Source organism: Mobula hypostoma, chromosome 2 (assembly GCF_963921235.1).
Source record: "Mobula hypostoma chromosome 2, sMobHyp1.1, whole genome shotgun sequence".
NCBI lineage: Eukaryota > Metazoa > Chordata > Chondrichthyes > Myliobatiformes > Myliobatidae > Mobula > Mobula hypostoma.
In genome coordinates this window covers 88,355,784-88,374,903 of record NC_086098.1, presented here as the reverse complement: position 1 = coordinate 88,374,903, position 19,120 = coordinate 88,355,784, and the positions used below count along the sequence as shown (strand labels likewise).

At 41.8% G+C, this 19,120-nt stretch overlaps 1 protein-coding gene across 2 annotated transcripts in view; it reads right to left on the bottom strand.

Annotated features, from left to right (window-relative positions):
- Window positions 1-2,052: 2,052 nt before the first annotated feature.
- Window positions 2,053-19,120, bottom strand: part of znf451 (zinc finger protein 451) — a 74,524-nt gene continuing 57,456 nt past the window's right edge. Inside the window, exons 11-16 of one of the 2 annotated variants that reach the window (XM_063040150.1) lie at window positions 14,897-16,605; window positions 9,798-9,962; window positions 8,344-8,474; window positions 5,822-6,008; window positions 4,910-4,996; window positions 2,053-2,766 (exon numbers count right to left, since the gene is read on the bottom strand). In XM_063040150.1, coding sequence (XP_062896220.1) covers window positions 2,720-2,766; window positions 4,910-4,996; window positions 5,822-6,008; window positions 8,344-8,474; window positions 9,798-9,962; window positions 14,897-16,605 — 2,326 coding nt within the window. In that variant the 3' untranslated portion in view covers window positions 2,053-2,719. The remainder of the gene's footprint in view (window positions 2,767-4,909; window positions 4,997-5,821; window positions 6,009-8,343; window positions 8,475-9,797; window positions 9,963-14,896; window positions 16,606-19,120) is intronic. The other variant, XM_063040146.1, reaches the window with a different exon arrangement.

Sequence of the window (19,120 nt, the reverse complement as noted above, 5' to 3'; positions counted from 1 at the left end):
CATACACACACACACACAAATGCATACATGTAAATTAAATAAATAGTGCAAAAAGAGAGCAAGTATAGCGAGAAACTGTACATTGATTCATTGTCCGTTCAGAAATCTGATGGCAGAGGGGAAGAAACTGTTCCGAAAACGTTGAAGAGGTTTTGTACCTCATCCTTGATGCCAGTAATGAGAAGAGGGCATGTTCTGGATGGTGAAGGTCCTCTATGATGGATGCTGCTCTTTCGAGACATGGCCTTTTTAAGATGTCCTTGATGCTGGGGAGGCTAGTGCCCACGATGAGCTAGCTGAGTTTGCAACTTCTTCAGATCCTGTGCAGTGGTCCCTCCAAACCAGACGGTGACGCAACCAGTTAGAATGCTATCCGTGGAATATCTGCAGACATTTGCTAGTCTTTTGTGACACCTGTGGTTCTGAGGTTGAGGTTGCAAGCAATCTCTGAAAACAGATTTTAATTCTCCACCCCCGCCCCAACCAGCAGGCTACAAAACAAGGTAAGACAAAGTAGAATACAACTCGTTGAGGTTCCAAGATGCTATTTTCTGGCTCCAGATTTGTGATCAATTATATTGTGAATCTAATTTGAACTTGGATTTGAGTATACATTGTGTGTCAGTTGTATGTGAATGTATAGATTTCTTCCCTCCTATGCCAAGAATCCTGCTTAAAATTTAGACTGGAATGTGATTATCTTCTGTACAAGGCACGAACATTGTCAGGCAGGTCCTGTTACCTAGAACCATGGTGAAAACATCCTTCAGAATTTTCTGGATATGTGTGGTCTCTTTAACCAAGAAATGAGAGATCATACAAACTGCCCCCTGGAATCTTACTGAAACCTTATGGGGATAGTCAGCATGGACACAAGAAGAATGTTTCTCTTGAGCAGAGGATAAAATGTGAGGGTAGGAATTAAAATCCCAAAATATGAGCTAAACTCAATGGGACGACGATGAGAAGGAAGTATTATAATGCATTTTGGTAAAAAGAACAATAGTGCAGACTATTATCTTAAGGGAGAGAAGGTTCAAACATCAGAGGTGCAGAGAGACTTAGGAGTCCTCATACAAGACTCCCAGAAGGTTAATTTACAGGTTGAGTCTGTGGTAAAGGCAACAAATGCAATGTTGGCATTTATTTCAAGGGGAATAGAATACAAAAACAAGGAGATAAGTGCTGAGGCTTCATAAGACATAGTCAGGCCGCACCCAAGAGTATTGTCAATAGTTTTGGGCTCCATATCTCAGAAAAGATGTGTTGTCATTGGAGAGAGTTTAGAGGAGGTTCACAAGGATGATTTTGGGAATGAACAGGTTAACATGAGCAGTTCGCAGCTTTGGGTCTGTACTCACTGGAATTTAGAAGAATGTGTGGGGATCTTATTGAAACCTACCAAATCTTGAGAGGACTAGATAAGGTGGATGTGGAGAGAATGTTTCCTTGGTGGGGGTATCCAGAACTAGAGGGCACAGTCTCAAAATTAAGGTGCGATCTTTTAAAACAGAGGGAAGGAGGAATTTTTTTAGCCAGAGTAATGAATCTGTGGAAAATCATGCCAGAGACTGTGGTGGAGGCCAATTCCATGGGTATATTTAAGGCGGAAGTTGATCATTTCCTGATTGGTCAGGGCATCAAAGGATATGGCAAGAATGCAGGTGTATGGGGTTGAATGGGATCCTGGATCAGCCATGATAGAATGGCTGAGCAGACTCGATGGGCTGAATGGCCCAATTCTACTCCTATGTCTTATGGTCTAATATCTCACACTGCATGCGTAAGATGTCCGCTCACACCTCCTCTATGCTTTCTAATCATACTCCTTCCAGAATAAGTACTCTAAGTGTTTCAACTTGTTAATTTTTTTTGGAATTCCCCAACATTACTATCTTAACCACCTCTATCCATGTAACATGGATCGATCATGAATGACCACAAGCCCCTGATTTCAATGGGTTGTACAACTATTATCTGTATACGATGAATGAGTTGATGAATAGAGAGGGTTGTGTTTGAGTTACCCCAGAGTGTGGGTGATTGTGTGGATATTGTGCCAACTGATTGACTCAAAGTGGAGAGCAAATACATATTTTATTTTTCAACCTAACCAGAAAAAAACTCAGCACATTGATAAAGAATTTCAAACATGTACAGCATTTGAAAAAAATATACTTTATAAGAAAAGGCAACTCTTAACTCCTACAGTAGTAGCAATAACCAGACAGGTAAAAGAGGAACATTCCTGGTCAGAAATGTCACCTTTGCAGTTTTTGACAGAATGAATCAATGAAATATTTTAAGATCTGAGGGTCAATGAAAGAAATAAAACTGAGGAAAGGAATCTCTCATCTGTGAAGAACCCAGAAAGTATTCCAGTGGAAGCTGAGGATTGGTCCACTTACCATCGGAACTCTGACTCCAGTCAACAGAGTTCCAATATGGCAACCACACACTTTAACCTAATGCATATTTAACACACACATTACAGCTTACATACATTTCTGTAGGTTTCTTTTTTTTTTACTTTATTCTTCTACCTGCAACAAAAAAACTGTTTGACAAGGCAATGGTCATCCTTCCTTCCCAGCAGTGATGACCTAATGTGGAAAGTACAAGCAACTCTTCCTGCTTCCGTTGAGGAGTTTGGTCATCTCCAAATTTTTACCCATCTGATTCATGGAATCTTGCTTCCGCCTTCCACGAGACCCCTCAGTTATCTTTCTTGCAAGCTTTTCAAAATGGCTTCTTCAATCTCAGCATCTAGAGGATAACAGGCAGAAAGTGTATGATCACAAGCTATTCTCAAGTCCAAAGGATGAGACAACACAGAAGGAAGCCGCTGGCCCCTGTTCCATGCTTCATCTCCATTCCCATAGTTATCCAATTTCTAGTGGAAAGTTACTATCAAACCTATGACATTTCTTCAGATATTGCCCTCCAGCTCACTGGCACCCCTCTGGTTCTTTTGGTATATTTTAAATCTGTGACCTTTGAATTCTGAACCTCATGTCAGTGGACACAGTCTCTATTTATTTCCATTAATATCCTATGTGATATTTGATGTACTGAGTGGGAGATCCACCTGTTATTAAAAAGGAGAACTCTGAATTTATCTATTCTCTCCAAATGCTTTGCAATCTGTCCTAAGTCAAAGTGCCCAGATTTAGAATATTCTAGCCAAGGCCTAAAACAATCACTTTGCAAAATGGCTTCTTCAATTTCAGCATCTAGAGGATAACAGGCAGAAAGTGTATGATCACAAGCTATTCTCAAGTCCAAAGGATCAGACAACACAGAAGGAAGCCGTTTTCCGAGTTTGGTGCTTTTCTCCATTCTCATAATCATCAAATTTCCAGTGGAAAGATACTATCAAGAACCTGCTTGTGACATTCCATTGGATATCACCCTCCAGCTCTGTGAAAAGCTTACCAACACCCCTTTGGTCCATTGATCTACTTTAAAACTGTGTCCTAATTGGCAGTGGACGCAGTCTTCACTTACTCAGTGGCCACTTTATCAGGAACCTCTTGTACCTAATAAAGTGGCCACTGAGTATATGTTTGTGGACTTCTGCTACTGGAGCCCTCCTATTTCAAGGTTTGATGTGTTGTGTGTTCAAATGCTGTTCTGCACACCACTGTTGTAATACATGGTTATTTGAGTTACTGTCACCTTCCTGTCAGCTTGAATCAGTCTGATCAATCTCCTCCGACCTTTCCCAACAACAAGGTGGTTTCACTTACAGGACTGCCACTTACCGGATGTTTTCTGTTTCTGTAAACTCTAGAGACTGTCTTCGTGAAGATAACAGATCAGTTTGTGATTCCCAAACCAGCCTGTCTGGTGCAACAATCATTCGGACAAAGTCACAAGGGTCACATTTCTTCCCCATTCTGATGTTTGGCGTGAACAACAACTGAACCTCTTGACCACATCTGCTTGCTCTTATGCACAAGCTGCTGCCACATGATTGACTTAGATATTGGGATTAATGAGGTGTGCAGGCATACCTAATAAAGTGAATGTATTTATACTGTTAATACACTGACTTTTAAGGAGGTGGTTAGTGTGAGATCTGCCAGTTGTTAAAAAGGAGAACACAATTTATCCAATCTCTCCATACACCTTGTAATCTTTCCTAAATCAAGGTACCCAGAGTAGGCCTAAACAATGGCCCAAGTCCTGATCAGGACATGGCATCTTATATGGAAGATATCTGAGATACAAAAGTCAGCTCACCACTCTCCACCAGCATTTATGCTCCACTCAATTCTCTCCCATCCTTCCTTACATATGCACAGACATATCCTCTAATCTTTTATCCTTCAAACATCCAGCATGGGTCAGTACATGGAACTGCACTGTTGTAGTCATTACAGAGATCTGGCTGTCACAAGGGCAAGAAAGGCTGCTGGATGTTCTGGGGCTTAAATGTTTCAAAAGAGATAGGGGAGGAAGATAAAAGAAGTGAAGGAGGACATTACTAACCAGGGTACCTCAGGAACTTGTACTATTATTTTATGGCAGTATGAGCTGGATCATCACTACATGCTGTGTGTGACTATATGTACTGTGCTTTCCTCCCCCCAACCTGGCCCCAAAGGAACGATGTTTCAATTAGATTTATACATGTGTATAGTTGAATGACAGTAAAATTGAAATTGAACAGTCAAATTACAGGTCCTCCGAATCCACACCAACCATTAAACACTCATTTAATGATTCTTACCAAAAAATTCTATTTTCACCAGTTCAGTTGAAAATACTTATCCTAATGCTTCAATATAATCTAACACCAAATCCTTGATCACTGTTAGGTATTCATGACAAAGATATTCACTTAATAAACACAATCACTGAAGAGTGCTCCCTCAAAAGTTAAAAATTAAAAACAAGATTGTACCTTCATTGGCAGTATCCTCCTTTATCTTGGTTTCTTGCAAACTCAGTGTAAGCGTTTTTTGAAGAGCTTCATCTTCATCGCCACTATCTGGAATTCAAAGAAAAATAATGAAATAACTGCAGTGCCTTGGCTATTGGAAACCAGAGGCACTTACAATCCAACTAGACCATGACAAAGTACCACTGCCAGAAGGGCTTGTTTCATGCTGTATCTCTAAATAAAAAAATAAAAAAAGAATAAAATCTCTTTCCCTTTTAATGTCTATTTGCATTCCCATATCCCTTATCTGCACTCACCATGCAGTTAGCTTGAATTAATGAAACAATTCCTCTGTTAGATACCTGCACATAACAATAATCAACAGAAGGCTGCCATTCAGCTCATCAGGTGTGTGACTGCTCTTTGAAAGAGGAATTCAGTTAGTACAACTTCCTACTCATCCCAATGAGGGGTCTTGGCTTGAAAGGCTGGCTCTTTATTCATCTCCATAGATACTGCCTGACTTGAGTTTCTCCAACATTCTCCAACAATTTCCAGCATGGCAGAATCTTGTGTCCATATTCCTAAGGTAAACCTTCACCCCCTTATCAAGAAACTATCTTACTCCAGCTTAAAATGACCTCCCCTCTGTTAAATGATCCTACTGTATTCACCATTTCTCTCTCTGCAATGCTCAATTTTCAACTTTCAGCTTCGACAGTATTTGAAACATCTCTATGGTTATATGGCCATATTGTAAAGAAAACTAAATTGAACAGATAAAATTTTGAATATATTCAAAAATGATTTTTCCATAAGGCACAATAGTTCTCAAAAAATTATATCCAACAGCAGTATAAAATCACAGACACATTTATTCTAGTTAAGCAGACGCACGGTATTTAATTTTTCTTTTACGATTTTCTGCCCCACCTTTTCCGATATCAGATATACTATTTAATAGAGCACACATCAGCTCCCCTTCCATGTGGTGAGGGTTTAGAACATGGCCTGGCCGCATTGTCTTCTTCAACTGGTTCTTCAGCTCCTCGAAGCCCTTGTCTCCAGAGAGTACAGTGAAAGGGATATGCTTTGGCAACTGCTCATCCATGCGCCCAGCCTGTGGTGAAACAAGGGGAAAAAAAAATACAAAGTGATGGAGGATTGAAAAAAAAACAAAAAATAAAACAAATAAAACACCTTTCTAGCAATCAAATCGCTCTTTGCCTCATCAGAACAGTTCAAATATCACAAATCTATCAACTACAGAACTATTGCCGGAACAGGCAGTTCACCTCAGGCATGGCAGAAGAGAATTTTGGAACAGAAGCCAGGAAATGGGACTTCAGCCCTATGACTCCAGAAGATGGTGAGCTTAGAGAAGAGAATATTAAAAGATTTAACAGACAGGTTAATCCAAGTATCCGGGGAATAAAAGGGTTAATATGAGGAGCGTTTGATGGCTCTGGGCCTGTACTCATTGGAGTTCAGAAGAATGGGGATGGGTGGCGAGGGGGGGGGTAGACTCTCACTGAAATCTATTGACTATTGAATGGCCAAGATGGAGTGGACATGGAGAGTGTGTTTTATATAGTGGGGGACCAGGACCAGAGGGCACAGCCTCAGAATACAATAATGTCCCTTTAGAACAAAGATGAGGATGAATTTCTTTAGCCAGAGAGAGTGGTGAATATGTGGAATTCATTACCAAAGACAACCGTGGAGACCAAGTCATTGGGTATATTTCAAGTGGAGATTGTTTGGTTCTTGATTAGTAAGGGCGACAAGGGTTATAGGGTGAAGGGAAGAGAATGGGGTTAAGAAGAATAATAAATCAGCCATAATGGAATGGCAGAACAGTCTTGATAGGCCAAATGACCTAATTCTGCTCCTATGCCTATAGTCTTAAATAGATTCAAAATTTTCCCAGACGGGAGAAACTGTCAACAAACGCAGAAAGGGCAAACAAACACACCCTACACTGTAAAATTCTTTGACATCTGTTTTATCTTCCATTGGGCAATAACATAACTCAATTGGTTATTTGATTTATATCCAATTAGTGACTACTCTTGTTAATAGACCTGACCAGATATGATCATGGCTAAGTAATCCTTGAGGTATTGGCTTATTACCGTCACATGTATGAAGTACAGTGAGAAACTTTTGTACGTCATCCATACAGATCATTTCATTACCACAGTGCACTGAGGTAGTACAATGGAAAACAATAACAAAATTCAGAATGAAGTATTACAGAGAAAGTGCAGTGCAGTCAGATAAAAAAGTGCAAGGAAGTCAATTTGAAGTCAAGAGTCCATCTTTTCGTACTCGGGAATCATTTAAGAGTCTAGTTAGTGAGATTGAAGCTGTCTTTGAGACTGGTGGTACATGCTTTCAGGATTTTGCACATGATGGGAAGTGGAACAAGAGAGAATGTCTGGGGTGGGTGGGGTCTTTGACTACGTTGGCTGCTCTATTGAGGCAGAGAAAAGTGTAGAGTCCATGGAGGGAAGGCTGGTTTAGAAGATTTCAAAGCACATGTAATCATTACATATTGTGAAGGCAATAGTGTTAACTTTTAACTGTGTCTAAATACATGAATGGTAAAACTGAACTAATAAACACCACGTATAACTGATCAAAACATAATTTGTATTCCCACTGAGGTACTTAAACTTCAAGTCCTGCTTTGTGAAAATCACTTCAGTATTTTAAAATCGGAAAACCAGAGACTGAAATGTCCAAAATGGTCAGCTGTTGTAGCCTCTTAAAGTGGTTTTTGTGATAATGGCATTCGATCAGTACTATTTACCTTATGAATACTGGGAACAGCTCAAGACAGGAAGGAAAGTCAAGGCTGTTGGAATAGACTCAATGGGCCAAAGCGCCTAATTCTGCTCCAAAGTCTTATGTTTGATGGGGATTTAAATTAACAAACCTATCAAAGAGTGTATGAACATATAGCTTTTGAAAATCACACTCAAGCCCTCAAAGGATTTACCCAGAGAAGCCTTAACTCCCTCTCCTGCTCCATTATAGCATCCTTTCATCACTGTTAAACCTATCTACCCTTACAGGGCATAAAAATGGCACTGCTCTAGTTAAAATAAGAGTGAAGTTCCCAACATCTAAAAATACTTCTAAAGCTGCTGTACATAGAAGCTTAGTGTGGACAAAACTGATTGCCATGTTTCACTGCAACTGTGACTGCTGTCCATGGTAAACTGAATTTATGAAAGGTGTCATGTACTAAGTTCCTTTCATTTCCCACAGTTAGGCCATAAATTATACTTCTGTCTTGTCTGCTTCCTTATAAATTTGATTCTATTATCAATGAAACTTAGAAAAAAAAACCTAGAATTCCATGAATAATTATAAAGTCAACCATTAGCTTTCATCTTTAGTTACTTATTAGCAACAATGCACATTAAACAGTTTTAAAAAATACAAACATGCATGCAGATGGCAAAGTCAGCAGCATCCTTCCTAGCACTACACCGTGGATGAAGGAAAAAGCACCCAGTATTGACGAGATAATTGTAGACAGGACAGTTTTCCGGTGCTTTCCAATTATTCTTTCCACCTGGGTGCAAGACAACAAGATTAAAAAATTAGCATAGAAAGATGAAGAACTTTAAAACAAAACAAGGATAAAACTATTTGCTCAGAGATTCAACACCTCAATCCAATACCCTCAAAGAATACATCACAAGAGCAACACACACAAAATGCTGGAAGAACTCAGCAGGTCAGGCAAAGAGTAAACAGTCACTGTTTCAGGTTGAGACCCTTCATCATGAATCCTGATGATCCTACAGAAATTGCTCCCTCAGATGGCCAAATAGGATATTGCTGAATGCATTTGAGGAGGAAGTAGGCAAGTTTCTAAATACGGGACAGCGGAAGAGAGCAGGAATATAAAAGTTCAAAGAAAATTTATTATCGAAGTATATATATGTCACCATATACTAGTCTTGAGATTACTTTTCTTTTAAGCATTCACAGTAGAACAAAATACAATACGTTCAATGAAAAACTACTCAAGGCTGACAATCGATGTGCAAAAGACAAGCTGTGCAAAAGTAATAAATAGATACACAAATATGGAGAACATGAGTCACAGAGTCTTTGAAAGTGTCCATAGGTTGTAGAATCAGTTTAGAGTTGAGGTTAGCGAAGATATCCATGCTGGTTCAGGAGCTTGATGGTGAAGGGCAATAATTGTTCCTGACCCTGGTGGTGTGGGACCCATGACAACTTAATCTCCTCCCCAATGGCAGCAGTGAGAAGAGAGCACAGCCTGGATGGTGAGGGTCCTTGATGATGAATGCTACTTTCTTGTGGCAGTGCTCCTTGTAGATGTGCTCAATGGTAACATATGATCAATATAGCATCGAAGTAGTGGATTAGCCCTGATTGACAGCAGGCTCAAGAGCAGAATGGACACCTCTGTTTCTTCAATATAGATCGAGGTCAGTCAGGAGCAAAGCTGCAATTTGCAGATGAAAAATAAGAGAGAGGTTGCCAATTCCTTAGAAGACCCAAGAAAAACAACAAAGGGTTATTAATAAATTGTGAGAAAGTGGTACTAAAGATAATTTGTGCTGTGATGGAAGCAGACTGTCTCTAGCAGTTGGTAGAGGTTTGAATATGCTGTCACAATACAACAGATTTGGAACTGCGAGACACGAGAAAGATTTTCAATAAGAGCTATGAAATTACGAAATCCATCTGCAGGGTTAACACTTGGAGAAATTCACTCAATAACACACTGGACGAATGAGCAAAAGAAACACGTTTGAAGGCATACCAGAAGAAAGTGTGACTGGCTTCACAAAAAGTAATCATCAGAAAATCGATTATTTTCAATGCAAATTTTTTTGGTCTTAACCACAACCAAACTAACCTTGAAAGCCCCAGAAAAATGTGCCTTGATTAAGCTGTCCAGGTAAATGGTTGAAAAAGCCTGCCCAGTTATCCAAATCAATAAAGACAAGGTGTGTCATTGTGCGAAGCAAGTCCAAGTCAGGCAACTCAATATCTTCTTCCCGGATTGTGACTTCCTTTTCACCTGTAAATGACAGCGTGGGGTGGGGAGAAGAATGAAAATTGGTAAGTTCGCATTTGTACGAAGTTACAACTTAAATAATGTTTTAATCAAATGTAGAACAGTACATGCATTAATTTAGTTGAATCTCATTGAACCTATTGAATTCTCTTTGAAACCTAATGAATACTGAAAACCTAGACAGAGTGGATGTGGAAAGGATGTTTCCTATAGTGGGGGAGACTAAGAGCAGAGAAAATAGCTTCAGAATAGAAGGATACCCGTTTAGAACAGGGATGAGAAGGAATTTCTTTAGCCAGGGGTTGTGAATCTGGAATTCATTGCCATAGACAGCTGTGGAGGCCAAGTCACTGGGTATATTTAAAACTGAGGTTGATAGGTTCAGGGTGCTAAAGTTTATGGGGAGAAGGCAGAAGCCAGAAAGGGGTTAATAGTGAAAATCCAGCCAAGATGGCTGGATATTAGGGGTAAGTTGTTATTGCTGTTGTTTGTTCATTTTTTTTTTACGCAGAGAGTGGTGAGTGCATGGAATAGGCTGCTGGTGACGGTGGTGGAGGCGGATACGATAGGGTCTTTTAAGAAACTCCTGGATAGGTACATGGAGCTTAGGAAAATAGAGGGCTGTGGGTAACCCTAGGAAATTTCTAAAGTACGTACATGTTCGGCACAGCATTGTGGGCTGAAGGGCCTGTGTTGTGCTGTAGGTTTTCTATGTTTCCTATGGTGCCTGCATACAATATTCCTCAGTCATGAAACCACATATTTCACCTCTTTTTGTCTTTTACATTTTTTTTTCATCTTGGATGTGATTCTAGAAATGTTGGAGCCTGTGATTTGCTGTTTGGAGATGGTTTGGGTGTTCCAATGTTCTGCAGTCTCTGAGAAGATTCCTGGAGACAAAGGCAGTGTGCGCAACCTCATGGCAGGCAGGCTATGGGATGGTGCACGAGCCGATGCTTGACTCCATTTCGCTGATTAAAGCTTCCATTGTGCATCAATTAAAGCAACAAGGAAGAATAAAGCATCAAGGTGAGTACGGAGGGTGAATGCTGGCTGCCTGTCTTTTGATCACTCTGAACCAGAGAGGGGAGAGCCTGCCACTGTGCCCAGAAAGTGTTGCCCAGGTTTTTTCTGTGTTTTAGATGTGCATATGGACAGGTTTTTTTTTTTCAGTCTTAGAGCTTTTTTTATATATCGTATTTTTCCGCACAGTCTTTCTCTTTTTTTTGTGCAGGGAGGAGGATCGATGTGCCTGTTCCATTTTGTTTGGACTTGCGTGTGAGAGGGTGGATCTGGGGGTTGATGTGCCTGTTCCATTTTTGTTTGTTTTTCTTGCACGGGGAAGTGGAATTTGGGGATTGATGATTGTGCTGCCTTTCTTATCATTCTTGGTTTCATGGTTACCCAGAGAAGAATAATTTCAGATTTGTAAACGTTGATAATAAATGAACCTTTGAAATCAGCCATGATGGAATGGCAAAGCAGATTCAATGGGATGAATGTCCCAATTCTGCTCCTCTGCTTTACTGTCTAATTTAGGATGAAAGATTGCTAACTCCATCATTTACAATGATCTCAGGTATCCCAGTGCCCCGCCTCACTGCACCTACCTCCAACAACTTGTGGCTAAAAAACATTCAAGCTGAAACATGCGTGCTTCACTTCAGGAAGGTCCTGTCCCTGGCCCTTATCACAAATTATTTCAGAACTTGACTCTATTTGGAATAACTTTTAACTTCCAAGCTTGCGAAAATTCAGATCCAATGTAAACAAAGTCTGACCCAAATTCATCCCTCTTTCTTTAATTAGCCTATTACATCAGGCAAGGCTCTGAATAAATAAAGGAACTTGAATCTGTGCCTCTTTTGACAATGGCATCACACAAATGCACACCCCTGGAGCACAAAGGAAAAAAAATATACCTCAAAGTAGCTCAATTTTTTTAAAAATATGAGCAATCACAGGCTCATGGGCTGCATCCAGCTGGCTCCTTGTACTGGGTTGGGTTGAGCATGGAACTAGCAACTCTGCCCCGTATATTAAAAAAAGACAAGTGCTACAGAAACGGCAAGGTTGCCACCCGCTGTGCCAAAAGGCACACAGAAGAACAACAAATGAGAAATCGCAGGTAAAGCTAGTTGCTGAGGTTTACCGACATATTTTTCACACATTCAAAAGATTCACCAACAGTATTTAAATTTCTAACTACACCACTTGGATGCAGATGGGTGATATGACAGAGGTAGTCCTGCCAATGGATTGGACTCAAGATCATGAGTTGAGCACAGGGTCAATTGAGAGACGTTTAGTTCAGTACCAATATCTGGGGAATAGTAATAATTGCCAGTGATCAATGGAATAAGGCAGGGCAAAAAGCATTATCAGGGATGCATCTCACCCTAACCATGGACTTTTTACTCTCCTCTCATCCAGTAGGCGCTACAGGAGCCTCCGCTCCCGCACCAGCAGGCACAGGAAGAGCTTCTTCCCTGAGGCTGTGACCCTGCTGAACCTCACATCACAGCACTAAGCAGTATTGCACCCGTATTGTACTGTCTCAGTACTTTTATATTTGTGTGCTGTAGCACTTTTATTTGCAGTTATTTTGTAAATAACACTATTCTTTGCATTTCTGGTCAGGTGCTAAATGCATTTCATTGGTTTTGTATCTGTACTCGGCACAATGACAAAGTTAAATCTAATCTAATTTAAACAGCCCTTCATGAATATAATTTGCAATGGTTATTTAAGAGACATTGCTCTCAAAATGACCACACAAAATGAGGGGTATAAATAGGGTAAATGTAAGCAGGCTTTTTCCACTGAAGTTGCATGGAACTGGAACTAGAGATGGTGGATTATGGCTGAAAGATGAAATGTTTAAGAACTTAAGGGGGAACTTTCTTCCAGAGGGTGGTGAGAGTGTGGAATGAGCTGCCAGCACATGTGGTGGAAATGGGTTTGATTTCAACATTTAAGAGAAATGTGGATAGGTACATGGATGAGAGGCATGTGGAGGGTTATGGTCCAGGTACGAGTTGATGAGACTAGGTAGATTAATAGTATGGACTAGATGGGCTGAAGAGCTCATTTCTGCACTGTAGTGTTCTATGACTCTATGACAAAAGGTCCAGTATCATTTCAGTCTGTGTTTTTTCTGGGCACAACACCTTAAAATTAGTCTCAAAAGGTTCATAAGAATCACACCACAATGAAAGCAGGATTGCAGAGGTTTGTATTCCATCAGTAATGAATGAGCTGTCTAAAATAACCAAAACTGAAGAAGAAACCTGTCATTCGGTGGGGATAAAGAGTTCAGAACTGGGGCAGAGGGATCTCAATATGTTAACAGCAAGCAGGTGTTTTCCATTGAGCTTGGGTGGGATTAGAACGAGAAGTCATGGGTTAAGGGTAAAAGGTGAAATGGTTAAGAGGAACATGAGGGGGAACTTCTTTTCTCAGTGGGTGGTGCGAGTGTGGACCAAGCTGCCAGCAGAAGTGGTGGATACGGGTTCAAATTTAAGAGAAGTTTGGGTAAGTACATGGATGAGGGGTACGGAGGGCTAAGCAGAATAATAGTTGACAAGAACTAGGTGGGCAAAAGGCCTGTTTCCGTGCTGTAGTGTTCTACGACTCAATGCCCAGCAATACTCCCACGTTCTACATTTAAAAAAAACGTGAAGGCCCAGATAATTGAAATTAAAACAACCATAAGAACAGAGGACATATTGCAGGACAGAATTAGGCCATTCAGACCATCAAGCCTACTCCTCTATTCCATCATGGCTGATCTATTTTCCCTCTCTACCTCATTTTCCTGCTTTCTCTCACACCCTGATTAATCAAGAATCTATTAACCTCCGCGTTAAATGACCAGGCCTGCACAGGTACTTGTGGCGACGAATTCCACAGATTCACCACCCACTGGCTAAATTAATTCCTCCTCACCTCTGTTCTAAATGGATGTTAATCTATTCTGAGGCTGTGCCCTCTGGTTCTAGACTCCCCCACTATAGGAATATCCACTCTAGATCCACTCCATCTAGGCCTTTCAATATTTGATAGTTTTCAATAAGATTCCCGCTCCCACGCTCCATTCTTCTAAATTTCAGTGAGTACAGGCCCAGAGCCTTCAAACACTCCTCATATGATAACCCTTTCATTCCTGGAATCATTCTTATGAACCTCCTCTGAACTCTCTTCTATGTCAGCACATCCTTTCTTAGATAAGGGGACCATAACTGCTCACAGTATCAAGTGAGGCCCGACCAATACCTTAAAGCCTTAGCATTACAGACTTGCTTTTGTATTCTAGTCCTCTTAAAATGAGTGCTAACATTACATTTGCCTTCCTAACCACCGACTCAACTTGTAAGTTAACCTTTAGGGAACCCTGTATGAGGACTTCCATTCCCCTTTACAGTTCCAATTTTTGAATTTTCTCCCCATTTAGAAAATAGTCCACAATTTTATTTCTACTAAAGTGCATGACCATACCAGATGAATCCCATCTGCCTGGTGTGACTGACTTTAAGGCACCGGTAACCTGCTTTTGCCCCTTCTCTGTCAGTAGGAATGGTTCCACCAGGCTTAGCAGCTAAGCCACACACAAAGGCCAGAACTGGACTTGGTTATCAGAAGCTATCTGAGACACACACCATTGGGAGCATTTAATAGATGGGGAGCTTATCCCCAACCCAAAGCTAAAGTAATACGGTAATTGATGCCTATACCCAAGTGAGCAGTAACATATAGATTTGACTTACAACAGAAAGGTGGAGCTGGGTGGTGAAGGGATTGAGGGAGGAAGGGAAAGAGAGAAAAACAAGGAAGAGAGTTTAACCTTCTAATTACTGTTCGCTATTCAGCTGGAGAATAGGTATCAGTAGATATTGATCTGAGTGACCTCTCTAGATGCAAACCCTTTGATTCACTACCTTTTCTAAAATGTCTGTCTGTACAATAGCTGACTGTCCTCTGCTTCTGAGGACGAGCTGCTGCATTGGATCGAGCGAGTGTAACACGGAGGATACCTTGGCTTCCTTTAGTGGTCTGGTGATTCGTCGAGGCCTCGGGATCACAATTTGGTGCTTTCTCCTTGGTATCATTGTGCTGAGCTCCTGTGTGTGGGACGCTGGCTGTATCATCACCATCCGCTGAAGAACGAGCCGGTTGTGGCTCCAGCAATGCACAGTGCTTACTGTGATAGTGCATCTGGGCCCCTTCACAAGTGCTAAAGGACTTACCACAGATGCACTTGACGGCAGTCGCAGCCCTTCTTACCCCATGGCACTCTGTCTGATGAATCTCGATGTCTTCCTCTGATTGGGCTGTTGCAGAACAGGAACAGCTAAACCATAACTTCCCCTGGCTGAATAAGTTTCTCATGCACTGCCGACTGGTCTCCACCCTCTTCTCTCTGGAGCTGCAGTGCAGCTGACAGCCACAGGAAAACCTTGAGGAGCCCTCTGTCGCCTCCATCTCCGCAACTTTGTCCACAGTCGCAGCTCCGTGCTCCACAAAAATGTAGTCAGTGCTATGGAAAGATTTGTAATGGTCCAGAAATTCACTTTCAGAGTTAAACTCTATGTCGTCACATAATCCGCAGAAATACTTGACGTTTAGCTCATCGTTATGCTGATCACGGCTGTGGCGGTACAGCGTTTCCACCTTACGGAAACGTTTCTGGCAGAACCCGCAGCTGTACTTGTGGAACTGGTGACTCGCCAAGAGGCTGCAGTGCTGGGCGACACTCTGCTCAGACTCAAACATCTCCTCACATAACCTACACTGCCACGAGCCGTTTGCCCTGGATTTGTCAGACTGGGTGGCTTCTGTGCCCCATGCCACACCATCTCTCCCATCCAGACCAGCTGATTGCCAGTCTGATTTGGATGGGGAGGGCTCAGGAACCACCAGTTCGTCTTCATCCATTTCCTTTTCATAGTAGTAGGCGTGGCCGCTGTGGCACTCCATAATGTGGGTCATCAGATCTTCCCTCCGGAGCACTTCTGCCTGGCAGCACGTGCACCAGAAGTGGTAGTTGGTCAGGTGAGCCCCCCCGTGGCTGCGGCTCATGTGCAAGTTGATGATGCCAGCGTCAAGTGCCAGCTTGCCACAGACCAGGCACTTGTGGCGGATCCCGTTGGCAGACAGTATGTGCTTCTCCACAGCCTTCTCAGAATCAAAGTATTGGTGACATTCACAGAACCACAAGTAGGCTTGTGGGCTGCTTCTGCCACTGTCGCTCTCCACTTTCTCTTCCTTCAGCTGCAAACCACTGCACTCCCTCCGGCTCCTCTTCGCAGAGCTGGGTGCAGACAGCTGCCCGGAGCTAGAGCAGGCCTTGGCCAGAGCTCTTTTGAAGGGAGAGTTCTTCCTGGCTTTGGACTGCTCCAGGGTCATGCGGAGGTCAGAGGGGAACTTGCTCTTCTCGTTGAAGTGGCAGAACTCCAAAATGGCCTTCTCCATGGTGCCTATCTGGTGAACTTTGTGCACAGCCTGCTTAGCGTGCTGACCGATCTGACTGTCGTCCACAAAGAGCCTGTTGCAGTCCAGGCAGCGTCCCCTCACTTGGAATATGGCAGCAACTTGCCCAATGTCTTTTGCAGACACGGCGACAGGGCCAGCCCTCTTGCATCGTGTCCTGCAAACAAGAAAACTTTATGAGTAGGACATTCACGGAAGTGATCGTCTTCAGTCTCAGTCATAAATGCAGCTATTGACTTCATCCCTCTGGAAACTCTGAGGATGAATATCACCAAAAAACTAGCTTCAAGTACATTGCCACTCTAACACAAAGCCAACTTCACCTCATCAACTGCCAAAACTCTCACATTTTCTATATTATTATCCTAATTAACCTTCATTACCTATAGACCATTCCAGAAGAAGACTGACAGGCCTCCTTTTGTCTAGCCTCCATAAACTTCCTAATATCAACTGGAGTCATACAGCACAGAAACAGGTTGAACTAGTCCAAGTCAAACTGTTATTCTGCCTAGACCCATCAATCCAGATATGGACCATATCCCTCCATATCCTTCCCATTCATGTACTTGTCCAAATTTCTCAAATGTCGCAATCAAACTTGCATCCACCACTTACGCCAGCAGCTCGTACGTACCTGCACCACCCTGAGTGAAGAAGCTTCCCCTCTGTATTGTACTGCTATCGCAAAACAACAAATTTCACCAAATATTATTCATAATAAACCCAATTCTGAAACTAGTATTTAAACAGTGAAAGTCAGTTTTCTGATGTCTAGAAAACAGAATACCCTTAAGCATTTCACCTTTAACCTGATTTCTTGTTCTAGTCTCACCCAACCACAGTGGAAAAAGCCTGCTTTCATTTACCTTATCTATACATCTCATTTTGTGTACTTCTGATGATAAATATACTTTGACTTTGATCAAGGATGTATATGTCACCACATACTACCTTGAGATTCATGTTTTTCCAGGCATTTACAGGAAAATAAATACAATAGAATTTATGAAAAGTTATCCATCATTAAAGACAAACAACCAATGTGCTAAAGACAAATAGTGCAAAAAAAGTGTGTGTATATATACATACACACACACACTTCATAAATAATATTGAGAACGTGAGCTGTAGAGTCATTGAAAGTGAGTCTGTAGGTTGTGGAATTGGAGCTGTGCTGGTTCAGGAGCCTGGTGGCTATGTAGCATAGTATCAAATCCTCATTCGCCTATTTACCAGGGAATAAAGCACTAGCCTATTCAACCCTTCCCTATAACTCAGGTCCCCAAGTCCCAGCAGTACCCTTGTAAATTGCCCATGAGCTACTTCAAACGCAAACTGGCCATTGTCCCTGTGCTCAGTGAACTACAGTGGCTTTCAGTTGATCAGACAAGTTCAGAGTGAACATGCAAAACCACTTGAGCAACTTCAGTCTTAATTACAGTTGCTAATTAAAATTTTCACGCCTTCAAAAAGGTGGGATCCATCATTAAGATACTTTATTGATCCCAAAGAAAATGTCAGTGCTACAGTAGCATTACAAATGCACAGATATACAAATATTAGAAAAAAAAGTAAGAAAGAATAAAAAAATAAGTTATCTCAAATAGTCTAACAAGAGGGGATTGACTCATTATTGAGCCTAATGGATGAGGGCAAGAAAGCCCTCATATAGCGCTCTTTGGAGCAGCACAGTTGTCTTAGTCTATTACTAAAAGTGCTCCTCTGTTCAGCGAAGGTGGCATGCAGAGGGTGAGAAACATTGTCCAGGATTGCCAGGATTTTCCAGAGGGTCCTTTGTCCTATCACTGCCTCCAGTGTGCCCAGTTCAACTCCTATAACAGAGCCAGTCTTTCTAATCAGTTTATTGAGCCTGTTGGCATCTTGGCATCTCCCATGTTGATGCCACTGCCCTAGCACACCACTGCATAGAAGATTGTTCTGGTGACGACATACTGGTAGAACATATGAAAGAGAGGTCTGCATACTTCAAAGGCCTCAGTCTCCTCAGGAAGTAGTGGCAACTCTGGCCCGTCTTGTACACAGCCTCTGTGCTGATGCTCCACTCAGGTCTGTCATCCAGGTGCATCCCTAGGTAGTTGTAGGTCCTCACCATCCATAGTAACAGGGAGAAGTGCAGGCTTGGTCAAATGGTGCTTGCTGAATCATTTGCAGCTCAACATCAGTAATAGAAAGGAGATGGTGGTGGACTTTAGGGAGACCAAGTCCTCCACCAGGGCCCTCTATTCATCTTCCCACCCTCCCTTTATACACCCAACTATTGCTGTGTCATCAGACAATTTCTGCAGATGATATGACTCAGTGTTGTATCTGAAGTCTGAGGTATACAGGGTAAACAGGAAAGGAACCAATACATTAAAAAAAAACTATAAGGACATCTATAACCCATTCATGCCCTCTTCTCAATGCTACAATCAGGGAGCAGGTACAGGGACCTGAAAACATGGACTCAATGTTTTAGGGGTAGCAACTTCCCCTCCACCAAAATTTTCAACAGTAATCACAGCATTCAATCCAATCCCTAGTGTTCTTAGCTTAAACAGAATAACTCCTTAACCCACCTTCTCAGTGTACAGTCACAATGAAAATACTCAGTAGTTCAATTGTAGTTCAGTCGATGACGTTTTAACAGAACCTCAAGTAACAATCAC